This window comes from Malaya genurostris, chromosome 3 (genome assembly GCF_030247185.1).
Source record: "Malaya genurostris strain Urasoe2022 chromosome 3, Malgen_1.1, whole genome shotgun sequence".
Lineage (NCBI taxonomy): Eukaryota > Metazoa > Arthropoda > Insecta > Diptera > Culicidae > Malaya > Malaya genurostris.
In genome coordinates this window covers 304338808-304366081 of record NC_080572.1, presented here as the reverse complement: position 1 = coordinate 304366081, position 27274 = coordinate 304338808, and the positions used below count along the sequence as shown (strand labels likewise).

The 27274-nt window shown below is 35.9% G+C and overlaps 2 protein-coding genes across 3 annotated transcripts in view; one reads left to right on the top strand and one right to left on the bottom strand.

Annotated features, from left to right (window-relative positions):
- Window positions 1-7249, top strand: part of LOC131439129 (heme transporter FLVCR2) — a 66636-nt gene extending 59387 nt beyond the window's left edge. Inside the window, exon 10 of the mRNA XM_058609788.1 lies at window positions 72-7249. Within this exon, the coding sequence (XP_058465771.1) occupies window positions 72-342 (271 nt within the window). The 3' untranslated portion in view covers window positions 343-7249. The remainder of the gene's footprint in view (window positions 1-71) is intronic.
- A 6650-nt stretch (window positions 7250-13899) lies between these two features.
- On the bottom strand, window positions 13900-26963 carry LOC131436841 (uncharacterized). Of its 2 annotated transcripts, none has more exons than XM_058605771.1 (2): window positions 26597-26963; window positions 13900-14537 (listed from the first exon to the last, which is right to left on the bottom strand). In XM_058605771.1, the coding sequence occupies exon 2, from the start codon at window positions 14501-14503 to the stop codon at window positions 14078-14080; it is 426 nt and encodes a 141-aa protein (XP_058461754.1). In that variant the 5' UTR covers window positions 14504-14537; window positions 26597-26963; the 3' UTR covers window positions 13900-14077. The 2 variants fall into 2 exon arrangements, with proteins under 2 accessions (XP_058461754.1, XP_058461753.1); XM_058605770.1 differs by having other exon boundaries at window positions 26657-26961.
- Window positions 26964-27274: the final 311 nt, after the last annotated feature.

The window sequence follows — 27274 nt, the reverse complement described above, 5'->3', positions numbered from 1 at the left end:
CTATGTTCAACACCTATCAAACAGGATTAGCATATTTGATCTTCATTGTTTACCCCCCATGAATTTTACAGTTTTTTCATGACGGGTTATCTTCCCGTCGGATTCGAGTTTGCTGCCGAGTTAACCTATCCGGAACCGGAGGGCACTTCCACCGGTCTGTTGAATGCGGCCGCCCAGGTATTCGGAATTGCATTCACTATGGTATACTCGGAGATCCTCAACAGTAGCGGAGACATCGTGGCAAACGTCACGATGGCGGTGATGTTGTTCGTTGGTTCGGCGGTAACCGCAATCATTCGATCTGATCTTCGTCGCCAGGCGGCACACAATCCCAACGCTTAAAGTGAGCAATAGCGCTGTTCGGTGGACAGTGTCCAGTACTATTAAAGTAAAACATTTTAAAGAGCGATAAAACGTCGGTTGTTGTATTTTTCATGCGCATAGTAGTTGTTGTTAGTTATATAGAGAATTATAATCTAATTTATATTTGAGATAAAATATTATACAACAATGAAAAAGCCACTGCAGGTCTTGGCTGTTCACTTGAGTAATCACCAAGTAACAATTATTTAGAAAACTTAAGATTAAGATTAGAACGCGTTTATCCGTACAAGAATAGTTTGGATCTTGTATTATGTATGGATTGAAATTCATTGCGTTTTCCTTCAATACCAAACTGCAATAAAAAAAATGACCGTAAAATTCGCTCATAAATGTATTGCTGGTGCTATTCAGATAAAGCTTTTTTTAAGTCAATTGGACTTTTCAGCAGGTCTGGTCGGAGTGAAAATAAGATATGCGATTGAAAAGAAAATCAATTTATGTTTTTATAATACGCTCCTCGAAAATGGAATGATTTATGTATTTATTACTATTTAAAGCTCTTCAGTATTACATTTAAAACCGGGTAACAATTGAAACAGAAATAGAAATAATCAAATTAGATTTAAATTCAGTTACTTTTTACTTTTTCGGCCGCTTTTAACTACAACGGTATTTGCAACCTCAATTAATGCGACCAACTCATAGCCAACTTGATTATGTTTACTGCTACAGTTAAACTCAGTTGAAGTGAAGTGATGAATATTTTTTTTATAGATCTTTTCTCAACACCAATAACACACAACACACAAGAAACGATGAAATCAGAGATTTAAGTCATTCAACTTATAGGAAAATCCTAAATTTGTCAAAAATTCTAATCTGTTGTACCGAAATTAATCGTTACAGAATCCACACAAATGATCAGTAAATATGTATGAAAAGACTCCATGGATTTCATCATTGAGACTAACTTTTCCATACATATTTGAGCACAAAAAAAATTGTTTCGGAGAACCACAGACTTTGCTTTCCATTTTCCCCTATCCAGTAACCGTTCTATCTAAACAAAATGATAATAAACATGATTGTTTCAAAATTAATCACAAAATGTTATTAACAATCATCGCGTTCAGATTAGCCTACAAAATGAATATAATAACAAACAAAATAAAAGCTGAAAATGTATCTTTTGGCCTCAGTCTCCCCTTCATATACGTTTCGAGCCGTTGCTCAGTGCTTCAATCATCTCAAAACATAATAAGTTACGGATAAGTCCGCTTCTTATGATACAATCAAAGTTGTCATTAATCCAAAATTTAATTCAAAATGTATTCGGGATATGAAGCATTGTTTTTGGAGGCCCCCAAAATCAAGCTTTTCCACACTACTAGAAAATATGAGAATTACACATGACGTAAACCCAAGCTTGCTTCATTTAGAATTGGAACAAACTTTTGCTCATATTGTGGCGCTCCTGGTGGACGGATTTGGAAGCTCTTGGCGCCCACGTGTCGGGAATTTTGTCAGCTTCACGTATGATTTTTGACATTCCGAAAATCGACTGTACTTTGTAAACAATCAACATGGAAGCCGAAAGAAGGAAAAAAAATTGTGCACAGTTATTTGGAAAATCCATTGTGGTCTGCATCTAGGCTAGCTAAACAGCTGAAATTGCCCAGAAATACCGTATGGCGCGTTATCAAACGGTATAAGGAAACATTGATGACGATTCGGAAGCCTCAAGCCGATCGTCGGAGTCGAACTGACGACCGGAAATTGCGTGGTAAGATTTTGAAGACGATTAAGATGAATCCTAATCTGTCGGACCGTGATTTGGCCAGAAAATTCGGTGCTGCCCATAGTACCGTGAGGAGAACTCGACTCCGGGAAGGAATCAGGTCGTATCGAGCTAGCAAACAGCCAAATCGGACCATGAAACAGAATAGTGTGGTCAAAATTCGTGCTCGGAAACTATATGACCAGGTGCTGACCAAGTTCAACGGGTGTCTTCTGATGGACGATGAAACCTGTGTCAAGGCTGACTTCGGTCAAATCCCAGGTCAAAAATTTTACTTATCAACGGCTCGGGGGGATGTTCCAGCCAAATTTAAATTTGTTTTTGCCGACAAATTTGCAAGAAAATTTATGATTTGGCCGGGCATTTGCAGCTGCGGCAAAAAAACGAAAGTTTTCGTTACAAATAAGACAATGACATCGGAACTATACCAAAAAGAGTGTCTCCAAAAACGAATTTTGCCGTTCATTCGATCCCACGACCATCCTGTAATGTTTTGGCCAGATTTGGCAAGCTGTCATTACAGCAAAGCCGTTTAAGAATGGTATGCAGAGAAAGTGGTCCAGTTTGTTCCGAAAAACCTTAACCCACTCAACTGCCCCCAGTTCCGCCCTATTGAGAAATACTGGGCAATCATGAAGAGGAGACTCAAGGCAAAGGGAAACGTTGTCAAAGACATCAATCAAATGACGACCTGGTGGAATAAGATAGCTAATGGCGTTTTCGTTTTTAATTTGCACTACACCGGTGCAGTGCTACACTGAGGCATGAATAAACGAACAAAAATGACGAAAACATAAACAGTAACCATTGACTACAATAAACGATTCCATTGCACAGAGCTACACCAAACTTTTCATGAGTGCTACACCAGTGGTATCGGTGCAGAAAAAGTGTAGCACTGGTGTAGTGCAATTGGTAAAAACGAACGGTTTAGGTGCAGCTTTCGCTACACCGGGTAGTGCAATTTAAAAACGAAAACGACATAAAACGATGGACGAAGAAGGTGTGCGCCGCCTACTGAGCCGTGTTACAGGAAAAGTTCGAGAATTCCTTCAAAACCGTGACGAATAATTTTATCCGTATTTTTTCTTAAAAGTATGAAGAAAACGCTACATTTGTATAAAAAAAGATCTTGAATACAATAATAAATAACTGAAATACAGGCAATTGTCTTTGTTCCAATTCTATTTGAAGCAAGCTTTATTATATTTATTGACACATACAACTCAATTGTCTGTTTCGATGACAAATTCAGGAAAATGAGCTGTAAATTCACTTCCGGTGAAACTCTCAACGGGTGAGCACGTTGCATCGTGTTAGTCCGGAGATAATTCGAGTATTTCGCAAGAAAGAAAGGATTTTCAGCCGTACTTTGACGATTCGACGCAGCCACACAGAGAGATTTTCGCTTCTAGTCAAGTGAAAAGAAAGTCCATTGGACTATAAACGAAAACTAACTGGCAATATAGCCTTAGTTGCTGTGCCATCAGTTCGGCGTCATCTCAAGTGAGGTGACGCCAACCAAAAAAGAAGAAGAAGAAGAAAAAGAAGAGCTGTAAATTTTTACATGCTTTTGGTTGTAAATTTATGTGAATTGATAATTTGCATAACTTTTTTCAATGATTTTTTTTCTGGTGTTCTACATTCATCTTTTAATTATCAAAATACACATTTTTGTCGAAAATGGCATATTTTTATGTATTAAATAGATGTATTTTCTTGAATATACACAGCAAATTTATTGGTGACGTAAATCCTCGTGTGACTCAAATTATAAGAACGTAATTTGTAAAATGAATTTAACAAGATTGATTTATATATGTGTCGAACATACACTACTTTTAAAGTAGGTGTGTAAATTTACATGCTTCATCACTTAAAAATATATCAAAATGCATGAGATATGTGTTAGACCTACTGTAAAAATGAATCATTTTTGACGCTCGTATATATCGGTCTTAGAAGACGTAAATTTACACGATTTTTTTAGGTGTGTATTTCAATATTTCACACTTAGAAAAATGTACATCTTTATAGATGCACATAAAAGGAGCGTCGCGATTTACTTACATTCACAATTCAAAGCATGTAAAGATAAGTCATATCATGAACTTCACAGACCATTTAGCTGAACCTTACTGAACATAAAAATATTCTATCTTCGACAAAAAATTCTGAAAATAGGATATAATTGTGAAACATCAGAAAAATCTAATCAATCATTGAACAAATTTCATTTTGGGAGTCTCCAATAAACAATGCTTCATATGTCGAAACAGTAATTTATGAACAGTTGTCTGGTGACTGTGAATACGAACCAAACAATGATTTATACAACGCATATATTGTCTCACTGTAACTTTGGAATTCTTCAACGTAACAGGCGTCGGATTCGTATTTCACTAGTTTGTACCTGTTTGTTTGAATGGTTGTCAAGCTAATGAAAATTTCTGTTGATTGTAATGCTATGGCATACTAGATCGTAACAACGGTATCACAACGTATTTTATACTTCCAATTGTTCAAACTTAATTTAATCATTTTTTTGTAATAAATTAGTTTGAATTTTCAAGAAAAATATCTATTTTCGATTTTAGGTATTTTGTTTATTATTTTTCGATAGAATGATGTATGCGATCAAATTTTGTTGCAGATGGCATGTTGCTACGTTTTGCCGTTTATTTGACTTTTTCGATTTTTTGTTTTTTTTTGTAATTTTATGACATCAGAAACCGTATAAAAATAATTTTTATCGATCAGTCATCTGTTGAATATTGACATAAGAAGGTTGACTAGTTTTTTGTGGATAAAAAAAATCATAACTTTTTTAATGCACATATGCATTAAAATACCCTGTTGAGAAAAACTGTGCGCTATAATTTGCCTGATAACTCTTCAGAAGACGATTCTATCGCAAAACTGCTCACAAAAAGTTGAAAACTAGTGATATTTTAAAGCCACATTACTTTTACTCTAAAAAAATTGATGTAGCTTGTTCAAATGAGAAAATAGAAAAGTGGCCTTTTCAGCAAACAACAACAATGAACAAATGTTTGGTAAAATGTAATATTGTTTTATTCAATTTCGAAAATTATATTCCAGATTTCAATCTAAATTTGGAACACCTTAGTGATCTTTCACATCGAAAGATGCACCAGTTGGTTACAAACAACTATTGGGAAGACACTAACTACAAAAAAAACGAATATTTCATAGCGAAAATATTTTTGTCTCACTAATTTCCCGTTTCGACTTACTGTGCACTGTGCGTCGGTCTAATAAATGTGCTAGTCAAAAAGTGTCAAAATGGCACATTTAAATAGAAATTAGTTTTAGAGACAAAAATCAGTTTGAAACACTCTTACAATACACGGAATAGCGTAATTAATTTTAACAAAGTTCACATCATAGGTAATGTGAAGAAAGCTTCTTCGAATGAAATTAGATTCGATTACCAACATCGCTCACAATGTTAGCAAAGGTTTTCTCGACCACTTACCGATCAATAATTTTTAGGTCTTATTACACTTAAGTTTACAGCCCGAGGAATCAGTACACGTAACATGCAACCGTTTTGTTGATGGCTACTGAGCAAAGATTTGCATAATTCAGATTGTGATATTTGTTTTCAATACAATAATTTCGAACACGGAAAGTCGTTACATATAGATATAATGCAACATTACAAATTATAGATATTAACGTCATCCGACATAGAATATAGTTTGTAGCTGTGATAAACTGTTGTTGTAGAATAAAGCACCATAGAAAAAAAACTTGCAAAACACAAAAACCAAAAATACCCAAAATAAATGGAAACTAGATTTGTGATGCTTGTGTGATTACAACAAAGAGATGACAGTGCTAATTAATAGGGCTCAGTAATTCACTTTAACACGCTTGGTAGCTAGCATTAACATCTGTCGCCTAAACTATGGTAGTAGAATATCAGACAATAAAATGCCAAAAATAGTCAAAATCATGCCAAATTCCAATCGGACACCTGACCGAACATGTTACCACCAAACCAAACAAGTTGATGTGAAGCAAATTTATGTAAGAACGGCACACATTTGGCAGAGAATGTTCCCCAGTGAAGTCAATTGAACCACGGTTGTTGAAATTTGAATTTTAACTATTATTATGATTTCAAAAACACAGCTGTTTATAGCTGATATTACAATCAAATGACGAAAACACAATTAAGGTTAATGAAGCCCCAAGTTACCTCTGTTTATTTCTAAATTCGTGCATTAACTTCTCATTTTTAGAGGAGTAATAAAAAAAATAGAAGAGAAAAGTTCAAATTGTTTTCCGAGAAGCGCCGCCAACCGCCGATCAAAGTCGCCTAGATTTATGCTAACAAATTGTTGCACGAAATGCACGGTGTGGCTTCGGTAGAGAAATTATCTAAAAAAAAAAAAACAAAAATACAAAACACATTCGTACGAAATAACTTAACCCATTGACAATACACAAAATACCTTTAGAGAATATCAATAAAAATATATATACACATATACTAAACAAGCCCTTAGAAATTCAGAGTAGAAAATATATTGGAACCCTCAACCGCACTCGTTAACAGTAGCATATTTTAGAGTTTTAATATTGCATTTTCAATCGGTGGATAACAAATCAGATCCGGCGGCTGGATTTGATTCCAATGAACGATGCAATTTTGAAAGACAGTATTTTAGGTTATGCAAACCAGAACAGAGAGTAGTTTATAAAACGAAGCGTTTGAAATCGAATGACAATAAACTGAAACAGCTATTTATATCCAGGACACTTAATCTATGAATGTATGACCTACAATACCAAACCAAAGAATATTTAAAGGAGCACTCATCCACTAAGGCAGCATCACTGTCGATAATTGGAATTAGATACCGATTTCTGGTGCAGTCAATCGTTTACACTACGACTAATCGAATGTTAGCTATGGCTATATAATCATTCAATAGTACCTATGCCATGTTAGTACTACATATGTGTCAAATTATTGCCAACATTCATTCTAATCACTATTTAAACAAGCAGAAATAACGCAATTTTATCCTCAATCTTCGATTGATAACAAGAAAGGAAAGATTTTATCGAAAATGTATAAAATAATTACCTGAACTCGTTAGTTTCTGTTTTTCTATCCGAAAGCATTACTGGCAACGTTGTCAAATTACCTTTAAATACCATTTAGTAGATTTTCGTTGATTGGAAAATATATAAAAAGTATCCAAAAGTTATTACATTACATACCATAAGAACTTAGCCATGCACCATCAATCATAGTAATCCATGAGTCTGCAGACAAAAGTTGACAGCTCTATCAGTCGAACTGAGTTTGTGGCCCTAGACTATCTCGATATGCAAACTAGAGAAATTTATTAGCCAATTTGAAGAATTCGCTACTCATCATATGGTTACATACGAGGTCTGTTCAAAAAGTTCCCGGAATTTTTTAATTGCGCGCGTCTGGAGAGTCCGGTGGTCAAAATTTTTTTTTATTGTGTTGGTACATATGTCCCTAATGTATGGTGAAATTTTCAGCTGTATTCATTGTTTACATTCTGTCTTGTAGCGGCTGGTGTAGACGTGTTTTTCTGAGCTCGGCGAATTTTGTTAGTTTAAACAATGGAAGAATTGAAGAGTCAAAGAATTTATATTAAATTTTGCGTGAAAAATGAAATAAAGTGTAACCAAGTGTGCGAAATGTTACAGAGAGCCTACGGTGAGTCTGCTATGAAAAAAACAAGTGTTTACGAGTGGTATCAGCGTTTCCAAGATGGCCGCGAAGACGTTGAAGACGACGAACGCTCCGGTCGACAATAATCGATGAAAATGTGGGAAAAGTAAAAAAAAAAGGTCAAACCGTCAATAAGGAGTATTACCTTGAAGTAATGCGACGTTTGCGTGAAGCAATTCGAAAAAAACGCCCCGATTTATGGAAAAACAATTCATGGGTTTTGCACCACGATAACGCACCTGCTCATTCATCGTTGCTTATTCGTGATTTTTTGGCTAAAAACAAGACTTTAATCATGCCCCAACCTCCTTATTCACCAGATATCGCTCCGTGTGATTTTTTACTGTTCCCAAAGTTGAAGAGACCCATGAAAGGACAGCGTTTTTCATCGATTGAAGAGATAAATGCAGAATCGCTGAGATTGCTACAGAGCATTACAAAAAGTGACTATCAGGGGTGTTTCGAAGACTGGAAAAAACGCTGGCATAAGTGTATTATATCTAGGGGGGATTACTTTGAAGGGGACCATATAGATGTAGACGAATAAATAAATATTTTTTTAGAAAAATGAGAATTCCGGGTACTTTTTGAACAGACCTCGTAGTACGCTAGATTTATCTCTTTTCTCGACTTCAATTCGACTAGATTGAATCTGGAAAATATTTCCTGATTTGCACGGTAGCGAACATTTACCAATCATCATCTCAACTAGCAGTAACAAAGGCATTGCTAATTCAGTTAATATTCCATATGATTTGACGAAAAACATTGACGGGATTGAAGACCAAAGTAACATCTCAAGTATTTGAAATTCAATGGAAGAGCTCCCCCTACTTGAAGCATATGACTTCCTCGTTTGCTCGATTCTGGAGGCCGCAGAACTAGCCCAAACCAAACGATTTCCTGGTTCAACGACTAACAGAAGGCCTCCCAACCCTTGGTAGGAAAAAGAGTGCTCCGATGCTAAACTCACAAAACAAGATGCTTACAAGATGTTTCTAAAACGGTTTTAGAAATCAAGTACAGAAGCATACTTCGGGTCAAAAAATGTAACTATTGGAGACACTTTGTCGAAGGTTTGTCAAGAGAAATCTCAGGAAGGAATCGTAATATGGGAAATGAGAGTGAGGAATACTTAAACCGATGGTTATTTGACTTCGCTAGGAAAGTTTTTTTCAGATTGTTCGTAGAGCAACTACTTAAAATAATGGTTCCATTGATAGTCCCTTTTCAATTATGGAATTTTCTATAGCATTATTGTCTTGTAACAATAACGCTCTTGGGTTGAACAGAATTAAATTCAACTTGGTGAAGAAACTGCCTGACCTCGCAAAAAGACGCTTGTTGAAATTGTTCAACAAGTTTCTGGAGCAAAATATTGTTCCACCTGACTGGAGGCAAGTGAAAGTTATCGCCATTCAAAAGCCGGGGAAACCAGCTTCCAATCACAACTCATATAGACCCATTGCAATATTGTCCTGCATCAGAAAATTGTTCGACAAAAAAAATTCTTCGACGTCTCGACACTTGGGTCGGTTTGTTGTCAGATTCTCAGTTTGGCTTCCGTAGAAAAGAAGGGACGAATGATTGCCTTGCACTACTTTCGTCTGACATCCAAATTGCCTTCGCTCAAAAACAACAAATGACATCTGTATTTTTAGACATTAAAGGAACATTTGATTCAGTTTCCATTGATGTTCTTTCAGACAAGCTCCACCAACATGGACTCCCAGCGGTTATAAATAATTATTTACACAACCTTCTGTCAGAGAAACGCATGCATTTTTCACATGGCGATTTGGCAACACTCAGAATTAGTTGCATGGGTCTCCCGCAACGCTCATGCCTCAGTCCGCTCCTGTATAATTTCTATGTAAACGACATTGACAGCTGTCTAGTAACCCCATGTACACTAAGACAATTGGCAGATGATGGCGTGGTTTCAGTTACTGGACCCAAAGCTATTGATCTGCATAAACCATTGCAAGATACCTTAGATAACTTGTCCGATTGGGCTGTTCATCTGGGTATCGAATTCTCTGCGGAGAAAACAGAGCTGGTCGTCTTTTCAAGAAAGCATGATCTCGCGCAACTCCAGCTCCATATGATGGGAAGAATGATCGCGCAGGTTTTGACTTTCAAATACCTCGGGGTGTGGTTTGATTCCAAATGCACGTGGGGAGGACACATTAGGTATCTGATAACAAAATGCCAACAAAGAGTAAATTTTTTTCCGAACAAAATCAGGATCTTGGTGGGGTGCTCATCCGGAAGATCTAATAAAATTGTATCAGACAACGATACTTTCAGTGATGGAATATGGATGCGTTTGCTTTCGTTCCGCTGCAAACTCTCATATTATCAAATTAGAGCGAATTCAATATCGTTGTTTGCGAATTGCTTTAGGCTGCATGCATTCGACACATACAATGAGTCTTGAAGTTCTGGCGGGAGTTCTTCCATTCTTCCGTTTTTGGGAGCTTTCATCGCGACTGCTAATAAGATGTGAGGTACTGAATCCCCTGGTTATTAATAACTTCGAAAGGCTAGTTGAGCTTCAATCTCAAACAAGATTCATGACATTATGGTTAAAAATATGTCACAGGAAATCAACCCTTCAAGATATATTCCTATCAGTGTCAGCCTCCCAAATGTCCCGGACTCAACTTTATTTTTCGACACATCCATGCAGCGCGAAGTGCGTGGAATCCCGGAACACCTACGCCTGTTGGGAATCCCAAAAAATATTTACAAGTAAGTTCAGGCATATTGACTCTGAGAAAATATTTTACACGGACGGATCACGAGTTTGGTATATTCAACAATAATGTTTCGGCCTCATTTAGACTTCAAGAACTTGAATCTGTTTATATAGCAGAGTTAGCAGCAGTTCATTATAGCTTGAATGTAATCGTCACATTATCTCCAAACCATTAATTTCTTTTCACAGATAGTCTGAGTGCAATTGAAGCCATTCGCTCAAACGCTGCTGGCAAAAATGAACCGTTTTTCTTGGGCAAAATAAAACAGTGCCTGAACGTCATATTCAATAATATTATCAAATCACAATAGTTTGGGTCCCGGCTCATTGCTCCATTCCAAGACTCATGTCCAATCACTACACGTTAGATGAACATCTCCTTCGAATTGGACTTTCCGAGACAAATCATTGTGCTTGTGGCGGAGCTTATCGCGATATTGATCATGTCGTTTGGACATGCGTGGAGTATCGTGATGTCAGATCTCAACTAATAAATTTCTTGCGTACTCAAGGTAGACTATTCAATGTCCCAGTTCGCGACATTCTTGCTTGTCGTGACCTTCCTTTGATTAAACTTCTTTATCATTTCTAGATTTTCCTTCTTGGAGTTCCAATTTAAATTTTACTTTATGTTAGATTGTTTTCTCTTCCATGAGTTCAACCAATAGCTATCTTATATTAAATAAAAGTAATGAACTGATACAAACAAACCTGAAATAGTTATAAGATCATGTACAAAATAAATGTATTTTATTTAATGTAATTTATAATAGCAAATCGCTTGATAAAAACAGTGTTTATATTAACTGATGAATACCAAAATACTAATATGATATTCGAAATGTATTAGGTTTAAAGTATTATGTATTGTGGATGCCACGGCGTATATTGCCTATGAAATAAACGTATTTATGGAAAAAAAAAAGTTCGGCAATAATTGACAGTAAATAAATTTAGGATTGCCGAGATTCTTAGTAATTATACATTATGTCGAGACGATTACCGAGTACTCGGCTGTGCAAATCTTGGCATTTGTTTGCCGAGATTCAGCGATAAAATTTAAGTATGTAGCTATCTTACATTGAATAAAAGTGATGAACTGATACAAACAAACCTGAAATAGTTAAAAGGTTATGAACACTAGATACAAAAATAAAGGTTATTTCTTTTTCTTTAATGTAATTTATAGCAGCTAATCATTTGATTAAAACAGTGCTTTTGAGTAGATTAACTAATGAATACCGGAATACTAATTTGATATCTAAGGAAACTATAAACTTTTATAAAATATCAACCGTTGTGACTGTATTCGAAATTTATTAGGTTTAAAGTACTATATATGGTGGAAGCTAGAAAAAGACGACTTTCTAACGGAGCCTCGGAGACCAATAGTGTTATATACCATTTGACTCAGTTCGACGAGATCGGAAAATGTGTGTGTGTGTGTATGAGTGTGTGTGCACTTTTCAAAGATATTTATACGCTTTTTTCAGAGATGGCTGAACCGATTTCAACGAACTTATACTCGTTTGAAGCTACTCTCGAGCCACTAATCAAGTTCGAAAACCAAATTACTGTGACTTTTGGTTCCGGAGATATAATGGTATAAGTGACGTAACAGACAAGACTCGTTGTTTTTTCTCGCTCTAATGTATATAAGGGTGCCAATATTTAGGGATCACCTCTAATTTCGTTAAGCGCTATTGTTCAAAAGTTTAAGCAGCTCGAAAAAAGTCTCCATGCAAAATTTGAGCTAAATCGGACATAGGTAAGAGGTGCCACCCAGCGGTTAAAGTTTGAAAATTTTCGATCTTGAAAAATTACGTCTTAGAATTGAAACGTCAAGATTTTGTGTCATCCCAAAAATTTTTTTTTGAAAACATTGACTTTTCTTTTTTTTCAAGATGACACGTCGAGAATTAACGTTTCATGCAATTCTAAGACTTTCAATAAATAAATTTTTTTCGATTTCGGAAATTTCATGTAGCCTCCCCCCTTTGGTGATTTTTCAACATCTATGAAAATTCCACAAAGTGGACTAAAAAGGGTTTTTTAGATTAGCATCACTCTTCTCAAAGTTAAAAATCAAAATCAAAAATGAAATTAGTGTCTGAAATTATTTTATAAAAAGATAAAAAAATCATGAGACAATTTTGAAGTAATAAAAAGGCATTATCACACCACTAGGTGGTGTTGGCTCAGTTCGTCGAGCTGAATCGAATGGAATATGACATTCGACTATGCGGTCTTCGGTTGGAAAGTCGATTCTATATAAGAAAGGCGTAATAACGCACCACAATCGTTCGTGCGCTTGCAGTGCATATTGGAAGGTAGTCCAATAGGTAAATTTTCTCAACCTAGTATTGCTGGTTGAGCGTTTTAGTCGCCGGATGCCACAAGGTATTTGGGCTAGCCCTTTTCGCAGAAAGATAATATTTACACACTTAAACTTAATTTAGTCCCGGGTTGGCGGTTAAATGCATAGGACAGTGGTCTTACAAGCCAGCTGTCGTATGTTCGAGTCCTGACCTGGAAGGATTCTTAGTGTCAGTAGGATCCATAGTTCTAGCCATGCAATGATTCTGTACGCTAAGAATCGGCTGCGAAGTCTGTTGAAACAGAAAGGCCAAATTCCCCGGAAGGAATGTAATGCCAAGACTTTGCTTTTTAAACTTAATTTTTAACTGGCCAAAAATGATGCTGCAAACGAACGGCGAATCAAGTAAGGCTTGTTCACAATTATTTATTCGTTGAAAGCAATAACGAATCATATTTTGATTATTCCCTTGACTTCCTTCAAACACATGTTCAGCTTTCCCAGGATCACAACTAATTATTTGTAACAGCATATCCACAGACACAAGCTCATTTACCGTGTTCTCAATAGTCCCAGCATCATGCAAGAAACATAATTGACCGATGATAAAACCGCTTTCAATAATGACGGCAACATGCGACAACACTAATTATTACTAGCGACAAACCGAGCAAAACTCTGGCACATTGTCTCACCACCGTCTTGATTACCTGCCTGTTCGCACTTGTGAGCAAATATAATCCCGGGAAGAATGTGAGGTGTTCTCAAGCAGCGTCCGTAATTTTCGTCCGGATGAGGTTATTAAAAAAACTTTTACTGCTCTAATGCTCAACAGATGCAAAGTTTGTGTTAAAGACCGCAAGCTGAACATAGCGGTGTCGGTTTAAATTTAGCATGTTTGTCACGGCACCGTGGGAATTTATCGTGTATGACAGAAGCAACAACCGGCCCGCTGAATCGAACATCATCTTTTCTTTATTCTTATTTTCACAATTTCGTTATAAATTATTTGCTTACAGGACACGGCTAAACTCAAAAGGTAAAGAAAGCTAAGGAATTTTTCGATACAAACATCTTTTTTTTTAAATAAAAATATTCGGTTGAATAAAATCAAATGCAAAGGTGGTCATACTAGTTTTTGAAAAACTCATCGATAGCACTACTGGAGTCGAAGGAAGAAGTTTTAATGCTCGACAGCGACGATGAGGTGGACGAACTGAACGAGGAGGAAACTACTTTACTGCTGGTCACGGAACTAACCACCGACGACGAAGAAAGCAGTGACGAATTCGACGATCCCGTTTCGGACACCTTCTGGGATACGTTTCGTTCGGATGCGAACGAGGATTCGGATTTTTCCACCGATTTGGAAATGGAATTATCGCTTTCTTCGACGATTTCCTTCTCGCTGCTGGCACCATAGCTCTTGGACTGTGTCACACTTTTCTCGGAAACACCGGCCGAGGATTTTTCCACAACAACTTCCTTCGAGATGACAGGTGTCTGCGACTCGGTGATTGTCATTTCAGTCTTGGTAGTACTTTCGACAAGGGCCATATTTTCTAAGTGCTTCGACAGGCGGTTTTAAAATCTGTGGATAGTGTGAGAAAGAAAAAAAGCGGTAAGGTTAGATCATAAAATAGCGAATGAGGAAAAGTTTCGAAAATCGTACGCAGTGTGTCATATGTGCCCTACATTTTTTAAGTGGAAATGAGAACAACGGTGATTCAAGTATGCTTGTAATGGGTTCATTCCGCATTAGAAAGATGACGAGGGGCGGAAAAATTCAAAACACGCTGTCTACGAATTACGTGGTAGGTTATTTTTAGTCCTATAACATATTTTACTTTGTCTTTGAATTTTTTTTCCGGCACCCAATGAGTGCAAAACATGAAAAAACCCGTGTCAAAAACAGGTACAGCTGTTGACAAGTGCAAAAGGAAGAAAACATCGGTTGAAGTGGCACTTTTCAAAGTAAAACTCGTCCCTAATGACGTTGAGGAATGCATAGAAGAGATGCCGTGCTTAGAGCTTGGGACAGTTTTTTTTTATTATGGTATAATGTAAGTAACCGCAGCAATATGACAGCAACTTGACACTGTCATTTAGTATAGAAACTATGTAAGAACTAGATGCGCTTATATTTTTGCGTTTTCAAACTAATGACATTATATTAAGAAGGTAATCAAATTGGGAGTTTCTTCCTTTTATTAAAACATTTTCCGTTTCTATTTTAACATCAATTGTTACCAACCAGAACTGTAAGACTAGAATCAAATCATGACGTATTCAAATATGACGTATAACAAAAAGGTGAGTAGTCGTTATTCAGCTTTTTGTACCAAACATGAATGTTCTCTTAGAGTATTCATTCTGCTTTATTGCTCAGCCATGAAGTTGAGAAGATAACTTTTCCAAATACATTTCCATGATTTGGCTTTTTAAATATTTTTTATTGCTATACAACTATCGGGTCATTTTGCCGAAAGTCGTTTCACCGAATGCCATTTCGCCGAATAGGTTATTTCGCCGAAAGTCGTTTCGCCGAAAGGGTCATTTCACCGAAAGGGTTATGACGCAGCCACATAACCGAAGCCAAGATGATGATGATGATGATGATGGTCCCGCCTCATACCCCTACAAAGGTGTGAGCTGGACGATTTATCTAAATGATAATAAATATTGCATCACATATTTTAACCAGTTAACTAAATATAAAACGATCTGGTTAATCCAGCAGGTATAGATTCTCCTTCTAAAGTACAACTGAGAACAAGAAAACATTCAAATATTTCCGATTTACTATCCAGGGTTATTCAAGAAAATTTCCAACCCGGGAAGATCCTTGAACAAATCAGGAATCGAACCCGATATCTTTGTTAGTATCAGACAGTAATTCACCTGGCCCTTCCCGCCGGACCAGTTCATCGCTACAAACATCAGCTACGATGGAGTAACGAGACTGCGGATGAGCAGAGCCAAGCCCAATTCCATCAACAACTTCCGATCCCTATTATTTCCGAAATATAATCAATAAATAATTCATCAAATCTTACAAAGTCAAGATTCGAACTCGACACGTAGAATGCTAAAGCTTTCAAAAATAAAAGAGAACATATCCAGTTCCAGTCATATCCAATTTCCAGATTGCTCTACCTGTTTTGCGCGCGCGAGGCTCATACTTTTGTAGACAATTAATTATTTTTTTAACTAAACAAATTATTAAAAATCCATCATCATCATACAGAACATAACAACCTAATGCGTCTTACTTAAAAAAAAAAACAAAAATAAAATAAATGCAATCTTCGTCATTTTACAAAGTTTTCGAAAAAATCAAATTGCACTAATTCATTGAAGATCTTATTACAAAATAGATTTTATGTGTGAAATACACAATTTTTTGAACTCCCTCAATGCTGCAGCACGCTTGATTCGTCCAGAATAGAATATTAGAGGAAGTATATCTATTACATTTCAAAATCAATCGCATGACCTTATTTTGCAATCGCTGGAGTCTCAATATTTGCGTGTTGTTAGCAAGGAACAGAATCGATGAGCAGAAGTCAATGTGAGGAGAGAGTATTGATTTATACAGGAGAATTTTACTACTGGTCGTTAAATCATTTTTCAGGCGGCATAATACACCGTACTTTTTGGTAACCTTCTAGATGATGTTGTTAACGTGAGATTTGAATGTTAGCTTTTCATCAATTATGACTCCAAGATACTTCTACTTTCTAACGCGATCAACAATCTCTCCATCAATTTCAATGTTGGCTTCACGTTCAGTGCTTAAAGAAGAAATAACCATATATTTAGTTTTTGCGACATTCAGTTTTAACTGCTTGAATTTCAACCACTGAGCCGAGCCAGAGAATGTAAATCTTCGTTCAAATGTACAACCGCTTCATCCAAATCCTTAGCTGTAATGAACAGAACAGTATCGTCAGCAAAGAAATTTATTTCACAAAACCATAACACTTGCTTCATGTCATTTATGTACACAATGAATAAAATCGGACCTAAAACACTACCCTGTGGCACACCAAGTGAATCACCCTGGAAACTAGACACAACATCGTTGAAAACAGTTCTCTGAGTTCTATCAAATAAATAGCTTTCAAACCAACTATATGCTACTCCTTCGATACCGAAGCGTTGTAGTGTTTGTAACAGTATAGGTCTAGAAATTGTTTCGAAAGCGCGCTTGAGATCCAAGAACACTGCAAAAATAGTCTCTTTAATCTCGATTTTCTCCTTCCATTTTGCTAAAACCAGGTTTAACGTTGACTCGGCGGCACAAAGCCAGCTGAGCCGGGCGCCGACCGACGTCGGAAGCGGCGGCCTTTTGCATACAAACCTGTAACCGCCTCGTTTGCCCAGTCTACTCAAAGCTAGGTTTCTTTGATTTAGTTAGGTCTGAATGAGCGGTAGCGAGGTCGGACAGCACATGAACCAAAACGATGTGGCGTTGCCGCATATGATATTTTTTAAATTTTACATAATAAACGAAAAATACCACATATATTTGCCTGGTAGATACACCTATCCAAGTCTATTTGATGCTTAGTATCAAATAGACAACAAGTTTTCTTGGGAACTCCGTTCTGAGGTTCATGAATCAAGAGTACAAGAAGTACAAGAATCAATCTTTACTCAAGAAGTGGAATTGTCAACGAAACGAGTGTTAACGTAATCATCTTTCATTTGTCTTTATTTTAAATCAATTTCAATTACAATTTTAAGACGATTTCGGTGAAATAACTCTTTCGGCGAAACAGCCTTTAGCGAAATGACCTTGATCCATAACTATCCCGCGATGATTGAGAAACAACTGGTTCACCAATCGTATTTTCGTCCATTGTCGTCCCCGTTGTCGTTTATGTCGGAAGCTTTGTTGCGGGGTTTTCCTCTTTTTTCGTATTAAATATGGTAGAAAGACTGCACAAAACTAAAGTGTGCTGAACGATTTGAGGTACCAAAATGCACGCTCAATAATACCTTCTGTCCCAAAAGGATTTGGAGATTTTACAATTGCAATCTAACTCTGCGTTCCGGTAAGATTACAGAATAATGGGCAATAATCATAAATACAGTAAAAATCGGCATTCCACGAAAGATGACAAACAATCTGCTGAAACCTTTCAAAGTCAATTCAGCAAGACTTCATACACTCCTGGAAGAGTGTTGAACTTCGCTCACTTTAGCTTCTTTCCGCATTGGATGAGAAACGGTAGAATATCCTTCATGATTAGCATCGACGATCAAACAGCACTCTTGTAAGCGAATGCTTAGTTAAATTTTCACAGTTTATAAAAGGAATTTTTTTGCCGGTATCTTTTTGGCAACACTGTTTTTGACAGATCACGCGTAAATCGTGTCTTGTGTCATTGTCAAACTTTTTCAGTTTGGCCTGTAATTTAATCATGAATCGTCGTTTGGTAGGGGAAGGTGTTCTGTTACCGGCACCCCACCGTAACTTTTGACAGAAAGCAGATAGCGTCAATCCGACAAATGTCATCTGTGTGTAATAGCAGCACGTTCTTTTTGTGCCGAATTGGTTACCGCCACCCCATTTTCTTCGACAAAAAAATAGCAATGATATGCAGGCTGCTGTCGAGACAAATATCTAGCTGCTCATACAGCAGATGCTCCGGCTAAGAAAAAACGTTGAAGACCGACCAAATTAATACCAAAGGCGCCACTATCCAAATACTCGACCAAGAGAGCCAAGGCGAAGTTACAATCAGACAATAAAGACTTTTGTCAAAAACGCTTCCAAAAAGAATAAATTCTGTTTTTTCTTTGAATAGGTGCAGCCTTTACTTATATTTTTCCATTTTTAGCAAAATTTCTTGGGGTGCCGTTAACCGAAGACCTTTTTTTTAAAAATGGACAAAATTTATCGCTTTACTAAATTGATAACAATTTTTTTTTTCAATCAAATGAATCAACTTAGTTTCTTAATCAGTTGTTAGCCAGGGACTTTAGCTTTCCATTGATGTAGAGATGTCCACATAATGAGCACTAAGTTAGAAGTTATGAGCTAAAAAGAACAAAGTGCCGGTAACCGAACACTCTACCTTATATAAATTAATCATGAATGGCCGCTGGCAAAGTTTGATAAAGATCCACTTTTTATCGAAAAGAACGGAAGAGACCTGAAACTGAACTGAATTTACACCGGCCGATATGTTGGAGAAAGTGTGTCAAAATGAAACTTGAACCTTGCGCATGGGCCATCTAACGCGGATACGCGGCCAATATTTACATGAAATCAATCTATCGATTCCAATAAAGATATCAAAAATTTTCTCAAATTTTTTGTGTTATTTTTGAAAATTGAATACCTTTTAAAAATTACTCTTTACTTCGTTAATTCATCAATATTAGTATTGCACATATGTGAGATGGCATAGAATTATATTTGAAATTGAATGGATAATAATGCCTAACATTAATTTAAAGTTGGCAGGAAAGGATGAAAAACGAAATTTTACTTAGTGATTGTATACATAATCTAAGCGAAATTTAGTCAATAAAAAATGTTTATAAACTTTTAATAGGCGCAAATTTCGCATATGCATTCTTCATGGCCAAAACGAATTACAAGTTCAATATTATGATTTACATTTTATTTTTGAAAAGGACAACAATTTTTGAAAATTTTCTAAAACCTATAGCTTAGGCTGATTTGGGACCATGTTTTGGATTCTATATAGAAAAGGTATACACCATAATCAAAAATTTATGAGGTTCCTTTAAATTTTGATAAATTTAAATTGATACAATCATAAAATTATTGGCTCTCAAAAACTTCTAAAGTTTTCAATGAATTTTATTCTTAGATCAATGGATCTAGAAAACAATACCATTAATCAAAATTTTACTGCACATTGTTTGAATAGAAACAGTGCAATACACTTCAGAAAAATTTGCAAAAAAAATTACGAAGCTTTCCTGCTTGATAACGGACGAAAAAACTTATGTGATGGAAGACTTTAAGCATCTACCCGGAATGTCTTTCTATACTGCCATCCAACAGAACGGCGTACAGGAGCATTTCAGTACGAAGAAAAAGGCCAAGTTTCCCAAAAAATATTTGGTTTGGCAGGTAATATGCAACTGTGGTCGAGCAATCTAAAGCTTATCACTACCTCGTAATATACAAAAATTCCAACGCAGCCATGACACTTCCTCGCTACACTGAACTGATTTGGCATCTTGACACTACGCCAAAGATGTTTGGAATGATATAGAGCGAAGAGAGTCCACGTTGTATCGAAAAAGTCGAATCTACCTAACTACCCAGAGTTGCGGCCTATCGAGCGGTATTGGGATCTGGTGAAGATCTCTCTCAATATAAACAGCAAGCTACAACTCATTTAGGGGTTAGCCAAATTTTGTGCTAGGGCACATAACAGTATTTATTATTTTTACGTTTCGTCTTTGACTCATATAAGCAGTTCAATTTGAACTGCTCTGCACTGATGAGTCAAAAACGTAAAAATAATAAAAACAGTTATGTGCCCTAGCACAAAATTTGGCTAACCCCTAAATGACCATACCTGCATCGGCCAGAAATAGTCGAAAACACGTTTTCGTTCGGCACGTCAGAAAAGACATTGCACTCCGTTGCAAAACAAAAAGTGTTCTGTAAGTAGCAGAAACTTTACGTCTGCTTAGCGGTTCAAATTGAACTGCCGAGTTTAGCACTAAGCAGTTCAATTTGAACTGCTCTGCACTGACGAGTAAAAGACGAAACGTAAAAATAATAAGCTACAACTGTTAAAAATTTCGATATTCTTGAACAAAAGTAGCTAAATCGGTTGCAGAGAAATCTACACAGACCTTAATGGTTGAAGTAACCTGAAAAGTTCGTAGGTTCTTCATGCAGCCTAATTAAGTAACTGTAATTTTCAACATTGGACAGATTTAGTCCAGTTTTTTTTCCTGAACAAGCCTTGTTTAATTTTTGTATACCATTTTCAGTGTTTCAGAGTTAACACGAAAATACAATTTTTTTCCGGATAATAATTTTTTCAATTTTCTAATGAAAACCATTGATATCAAAAGAAAAAGGCGAGAAAATCAATTAGAAGAGCATTTTGGTTTTAAATTGAATGATTAAATTGATCGACTCCGCACAAATTTGAGTCAATTAAAATACTCATGGTTTATAATCATCCACAGATAGTGTCTGGTTTACAAGCGAACAAAGTCCACTGCACTCAATCACTAAAAAAATCCGTATTTCTATGTTTCGGTTTTGCACGATTTGTTCAATTCATGCAGTTGAAATTTCGCGTCCCTTTATTTTGGCACTGAATTTCACCTTAATGTTCGTTCATATCAAACATTTTAGAAAACTTATACTGTGAGTTAATTGTGGTTATCTCATACTACTGAAAATTTTATCATGAATTATTGAACATATCTCCGACAGAAAGTAGAAATAATTATGTTTTTATCTGTAGAGGTTTCCAGTTTTACCCAAAATTAGATTCAAAATTTACGGGTTGTTCATTGATTATATGGTTTGACATCGATGTGAAAACTAAAGATTGAGGAATGGATATTCACTTGCATATTTTTTCAGTACAATGAAATAACGATACGCTTTTGGATGGATTTTTTTATTAAACTTATGTTGTATCATCGGTACAATAGAAGAATTTGGGACTCTGTACGTCGAGCAAAGATGTCAATAATTTAATCAATAAAGCCGTTTCGACGTTGCAACTGAGACAGCAATTTGTTTTCAACTGTCATAAGCATAAGCCACTGAAACCTCTTCTGAAGGTGTGTCTACAAGTTCTCACAGAGCCAAACGTGACAGAGAGAGTAACAAACTTCCGACGAAATAACTCATTCGGTAGAAGCTGCACGATGCCCTACACAATGATTTAACATTCAGGACAAAGTTTACATTTTGAATACTTCACTTTCATTATTTTCACTTTTCGTTTATACATACGATTTTATATTCTTACACTTCTTCCATTATCTGATCAATTTGTTGATCAAGGAATGTGCAATTGAGCATTATATTCATTGAAACAAGTCTTCGAATTGAAATAATGTAGAAGCTGTTCCTCATAGACGAAATAGTAAGTCAACTTGAACTGATAAAACATTGTGATTTAAAACGAAAAGTTAATAGAAAAAAGAAAAGTAATAAGTTCAAATTCTTAATTGATCGAATGAAGCTTTCAACATACTGAACATCTGAACATAAATATAAAACTAACTGGAAGTGCTTTGCTGATTTGTTTCCCCTATTCACTAAGCTATGACTCAGAGCTCTCGAAGGTCAAGGCTTTCATTGCAACATCATATATTTTATAGTGTTAACCGCTGACACTGCAGGAGAGATGCATTAAATTTCGAAAACGTTTAGTTGACTTGCAGCCATGCAATTTTCAAACCACAAACTGTGATGTACACTAAAACTATCGTCACCACCCACCATATAGTCAATTAAGATAATTCAAACTTTGCAGTTCTCTTTCGCTGGATTTTGTTCATTCCCAACATGTTTCCCAGTAACACTCTCACTACGAGTGACTGCATCTGAGTCTGAATGCATTAAAATTTTCTGGACGATTTTCTACAACTCAGCACGTGCAGGGCCACCGAGAGGGGTGAAGAAAGAAGGGAATCTCGCCAGCACCGGACTTTTTAGGGAGCCCGGAAATTCGAAAAATTCAATATTGAAATAAAATAAAAACAAAAGAACATTTGTGAATATGATCTATTTTGTTAAGTTAATGTATTTAAAAAATCTCTTATTTCGACGATATTCCAATGCCCACAAATTTTTAAGAATCTTTTTATGTATAGAAGTCCATAATATTGCAATCCCCCCCGGGCCGACGGCCCGGCATACGTTGCATACAAAGTAACATGCACTAATCGGTAACTTCCTCTGGTGCGATATGTTGGGGTCACAAGCAAAAAAAAGAAGATTAAGCCGGATTTAGAATACATTTGAGATGTCGTCATTGTTGGAATTGCTTTAGTTACGACTGCCAACGAACGTGACTCAACTGGGGAATGATGCATGCATGCTATCAAAGTTTGTAAATCATTCAGCGTAGACTCATAAAATTGAACGAGACTTGAGCCGTGGTACAATGGCATTATGAGTCGAGTATTATTTCATCATTTGACTGTATGCAATGGTAACTGATAGCTACTATATTCATGCGACAATCTAAAAAGTGACCGATAGGTAAGTTCATGGGGGAAATTATCAATGTCACATATTCGGCAAATTTATTATTAATTATGAATCATACAGTAGGCTGTGATTGATCATAGCGATAACAAATCGCAAAATATTATTCAAACTCCTGGTAAAACAAAAAATTCTGCTGTTTCCAAATAAACTCAATTCTGTGTATTCTGTAAAGCAAATGCATTACAAAGCCAAATAAATGTTCAAAATTCAAATAGAGACGTTTCCCTTTAGTAAAGTGTTTTGACATCCAAGGATCAAAAACTGTTCACTACGTGCAAAGTTGACAATGTTCCAAATTTTCTAATATTCTATCATATTAGATCTTTTGCCAGATATTGTGATTATGTGATTATTAGCAAAATCCGACAAAAATCTATGCAATCTTCAATTGAATCGATTCGCTCTCTGTATTATTTAGTAAGTTAGTATATAAGTTCCTTTTTCCCATTACACAATACAAGTAGGTTACAATTTTCCCTACACAAAAATCTAAAAATTGCGGAAGCAAATGATGCCTTAATGGTAATAATCAAATCATGTATATAATAGGGCTGAAAAGTCACCACTTGTGGCTGAGCACCCAATTTAAATCTTAATAATTTAAGTTTAACTCATATCTCAATAAATATTTATTTAAAAAAAGGTGTAGGGACTCATGTTGCTATGCACGAGCTCATAATGTACTCATAATGTAATGTAAATTTGAGTAATTTTAAATCAAAATAAGAGAAAAAACTCGTACTTTAAGTAAATTTAAGAACAACTTTGATTTCAAATAATTCTACGCCGAGTTATCGTATTCCCCGCGTAACATGATTCTCAAAATAGGTTTTGGGGAATATTACCGCCTTGCTTTTCAATATTAATATACGAAAGTTTAACTAAATATTCTTTAAAGGATGCTTTGTAATGTAAATTAAATTTGAATAAATTTATTTGAGCTGTTTCTCCGTCAAAAAATTACAAAAAAAGTGGTTCTTGATTCAAATTATCCCTTACTTCCCCCTTAAGTTCCTTACACTCACAATATATAAATGCTTTTTCGCTTATACATATTTAAACACATAAAATTCCTAGTTAAAGTCATTCTTTCATTTATATGGGAAGCACAAAAAAGTAATTTAAAACCGTTCACCTTTGACCGGTTTGGAATCAAAATTGAACCTTAATGTTGGACTTCTCACTTAGTATAATTGAAACCAAAAAACTTCTATTGAAATCACCTGTGAGTTTTGAGAACAGGAAATGGAAGCGGCAAGGAAAACGATGTATTCTTGTATTCATAAATTCGATGAGAATATTCAGCGAATAAAAACGCACTAATTATTTTGCCGAGAGTCAGCGAAAAAAAAATAAGTGTGTAGATCTTCATATCTGAATATTCAATAAAAGTTTAGTTTGCTTTCTCCTCTGGTAATAATGATTTGAAATAAGTTTATCAATTTATCAGTCTGCTCATGATATATTGGAGGTGTATTGTGCACGGATACTTTTAATTCCGATTTTGTTCGGATTGGTTGGTTGCGTTTTTGGTGGAAGTAGTTCGAAAATTTCGTTTAACTATTTTTGAATGCAGACACCGGATAAAAACATTGTGCAAAAAAAATTGGACATGGATAAAATCGTATAAAAATCGTTTTAAAATAACGATTTATTAATTTTAGTTGTTTGACGTAAAGCCACCATAACTAAGTTCAGTTTTTTCAATGACTGAGCAGAAACATATATTGGAGAAGCCAAATGAATGAAAAACTAACAGAAAAGATGAGTTTTTGGAAAAAGATACGCTCAGAAACAGGACTCGAACCTGCGTTCTTATGCATTCCGTGCATACGCGCTACCATTTCGCCACTCTGAATCTTGTTTTAGTCACTCTAAAACGCCAGACAGACATAGTAGATCGTACATCGAACATGGTCTACATCCTGGCCGTCACCCGGCCGATACCCGGTCCTGTCTCTGAGCGTATCTTTTTCCAAAAATTCATCTTTTCTGTTAGTTTTTCATTCATTTGGCTTCTCCAATATGTGTTTCTGCTCAGTCATTGCAAAAACGTTTTCAAATATTTTTTTGCACTTTGAATGTCATTTTTTGAATTAAACCATTCAGCTGTAATGCGCGATTAAGCCTTGAGCATTGATAAAATTAGTCGATTTATTTGATGAAAAAAAAAGAATTTATGATTAGATGTCAACAGTATCAGTTGCATTCACAGTAGATTCAATTCAAATAAAAATTCAACTTTCGATCTCTAGATACCTGCGTATCAAATGATAAAAAAACTTAATCCACGTTAATGTTGATCTTGATCACGAAAGTAGATTTCATCAAAAAGTTATGTTTTTTTCTCAACGTATTAAGCACCTGAGCTTTGTTCTTTGACACTTAAAAAAGAAAATGAAAATCATTTTCTCTTCCACGTTTTACAAAAGAACTACTGAAAGATACTTGAAAAGAATCTTGTAGTGATAAAATTCAGCAAAAGCAATAATGGCTATATTTGCGCAATATAATCTGTAAAATATGGGAAACCGTCAATAGAAACTTATACTGCTTCGTGTCGAATATGTTGAGGAATATTAGCAATCCGTTTGAAGTGTACCGAATAGCAACTTTGAGAAGCTGTTTCGAATACAAAATTGTTTAACTGGAAAGTTTATTAACTTGTTAGATCAGCAAAGTCCATCCATTTACAAGTTCTTACAACGTCGAAATATCTTCGTCCAGGAAATATTTTAGTATAATAAACTTTCATGTTCACCAGTAAAAAAGAAAATATAATATATTTCTTTCAAAAAGTTTTGTAACCGGAATTCGAACAATAGAAAAGTAATAATGAGAGAAAGATCATTTTCCAAACATTCCGCAGTTTCATATTTGCCGTATAGTTTTGATGACACAAGCAGTTCAGCCGTATCAAACATTCCACTATTAGTTCAAGTTTCGATTTGGAATGAGCCAGAATATTCATAAAATTGTTTAAAATGCGTACGTGGTGTAGGTTTTGATAATGTGAAGCATTACAAAAAACATGTCGTTCGTGGGTGATTCAAAATTTGAAAAGTAATGTATTCAATTGTTCAACCGTGTCCGTTACTATAAGACAGCCGGTGAGTAGAGATTCGCATTTCCTTTAACATTTAACAAACATAGACGTACATCTACCACATCATCCCACGTCTGGGAAAAGGTTTTTCTGATTCGAAAAACATTCAATGCAAAATGCGACACAAATGTGTCTTGTTCACGGGGTGATAATTTTTCACATCGCACCAACGACCTGAAGATGACACACAGTTATAATTTTTTGCACATTCTCCTCCATTCAAATAAACAATTTGTGTTTAACTGATCTATAATTATTCGCAGTAACAATCAAACACTAATTCTCTCCTTACACCTACATGACACAACTGGCAGCACTTTCTCTTAGCCTACTCGGATCCTTGATTCGAAACACCCACCTTTACTGAAGTATTCGGGTACAACTGTTCACTTTCACTGCCCGGATTAGACTAACGCAGCGGCACGTCGGAAAAACCGGCTATACTAGAAGTATTGTTGCGGATTAAAAATAACCTCGTTATTATACACTACCGATAAGCGTAATAGTATGCGGAATCGGTGGAATCTCTTTTTGGCGACTGAGAATCCCACACAAACACTCTTGACTTTGCTGTTACTGCTGGTACGACTCAGGAAACTGTGCACTTAATGCCCGAAGCGTGGCTGAGATCGCGGTGGTTTAGCAAGTTCTGCAATGCCCGGCCTCGGTTGCAGCTTGTTTTTATTCAAATAGGATTGTCTCGAGCCGCGCAGTGAATTAGGAGCGAGTGAAACATCTACAGCACATGTAATGCATCATATTGGAAAACTCTTGTTGTTTCTGTTTCTGTTGCATTCACGCCAGGTAGAGTCATCGCGTCACCGCAGACAAGCTAGGCGTGGGCAACCGTCGATAGAAAGTCGTTTACATTTCCGTTGGATGTGAACGAGTAAGTCAAAAGTTTAACACAACATTTTCGTTCAGCCTAAAAACGACGAAAACGAAAAATCAAAAAAAATTCGATAAATATTATGAG

Excerpts from the sequence above, each read along its gene's own strand:
- LOC131436841 (XM_058605771.1), bottom strand. The coding sequence starts at position 14,503 with ATGGCCCTTGTCGAAAGTACTACCAAGACTGAAATGACAATCACCGAG.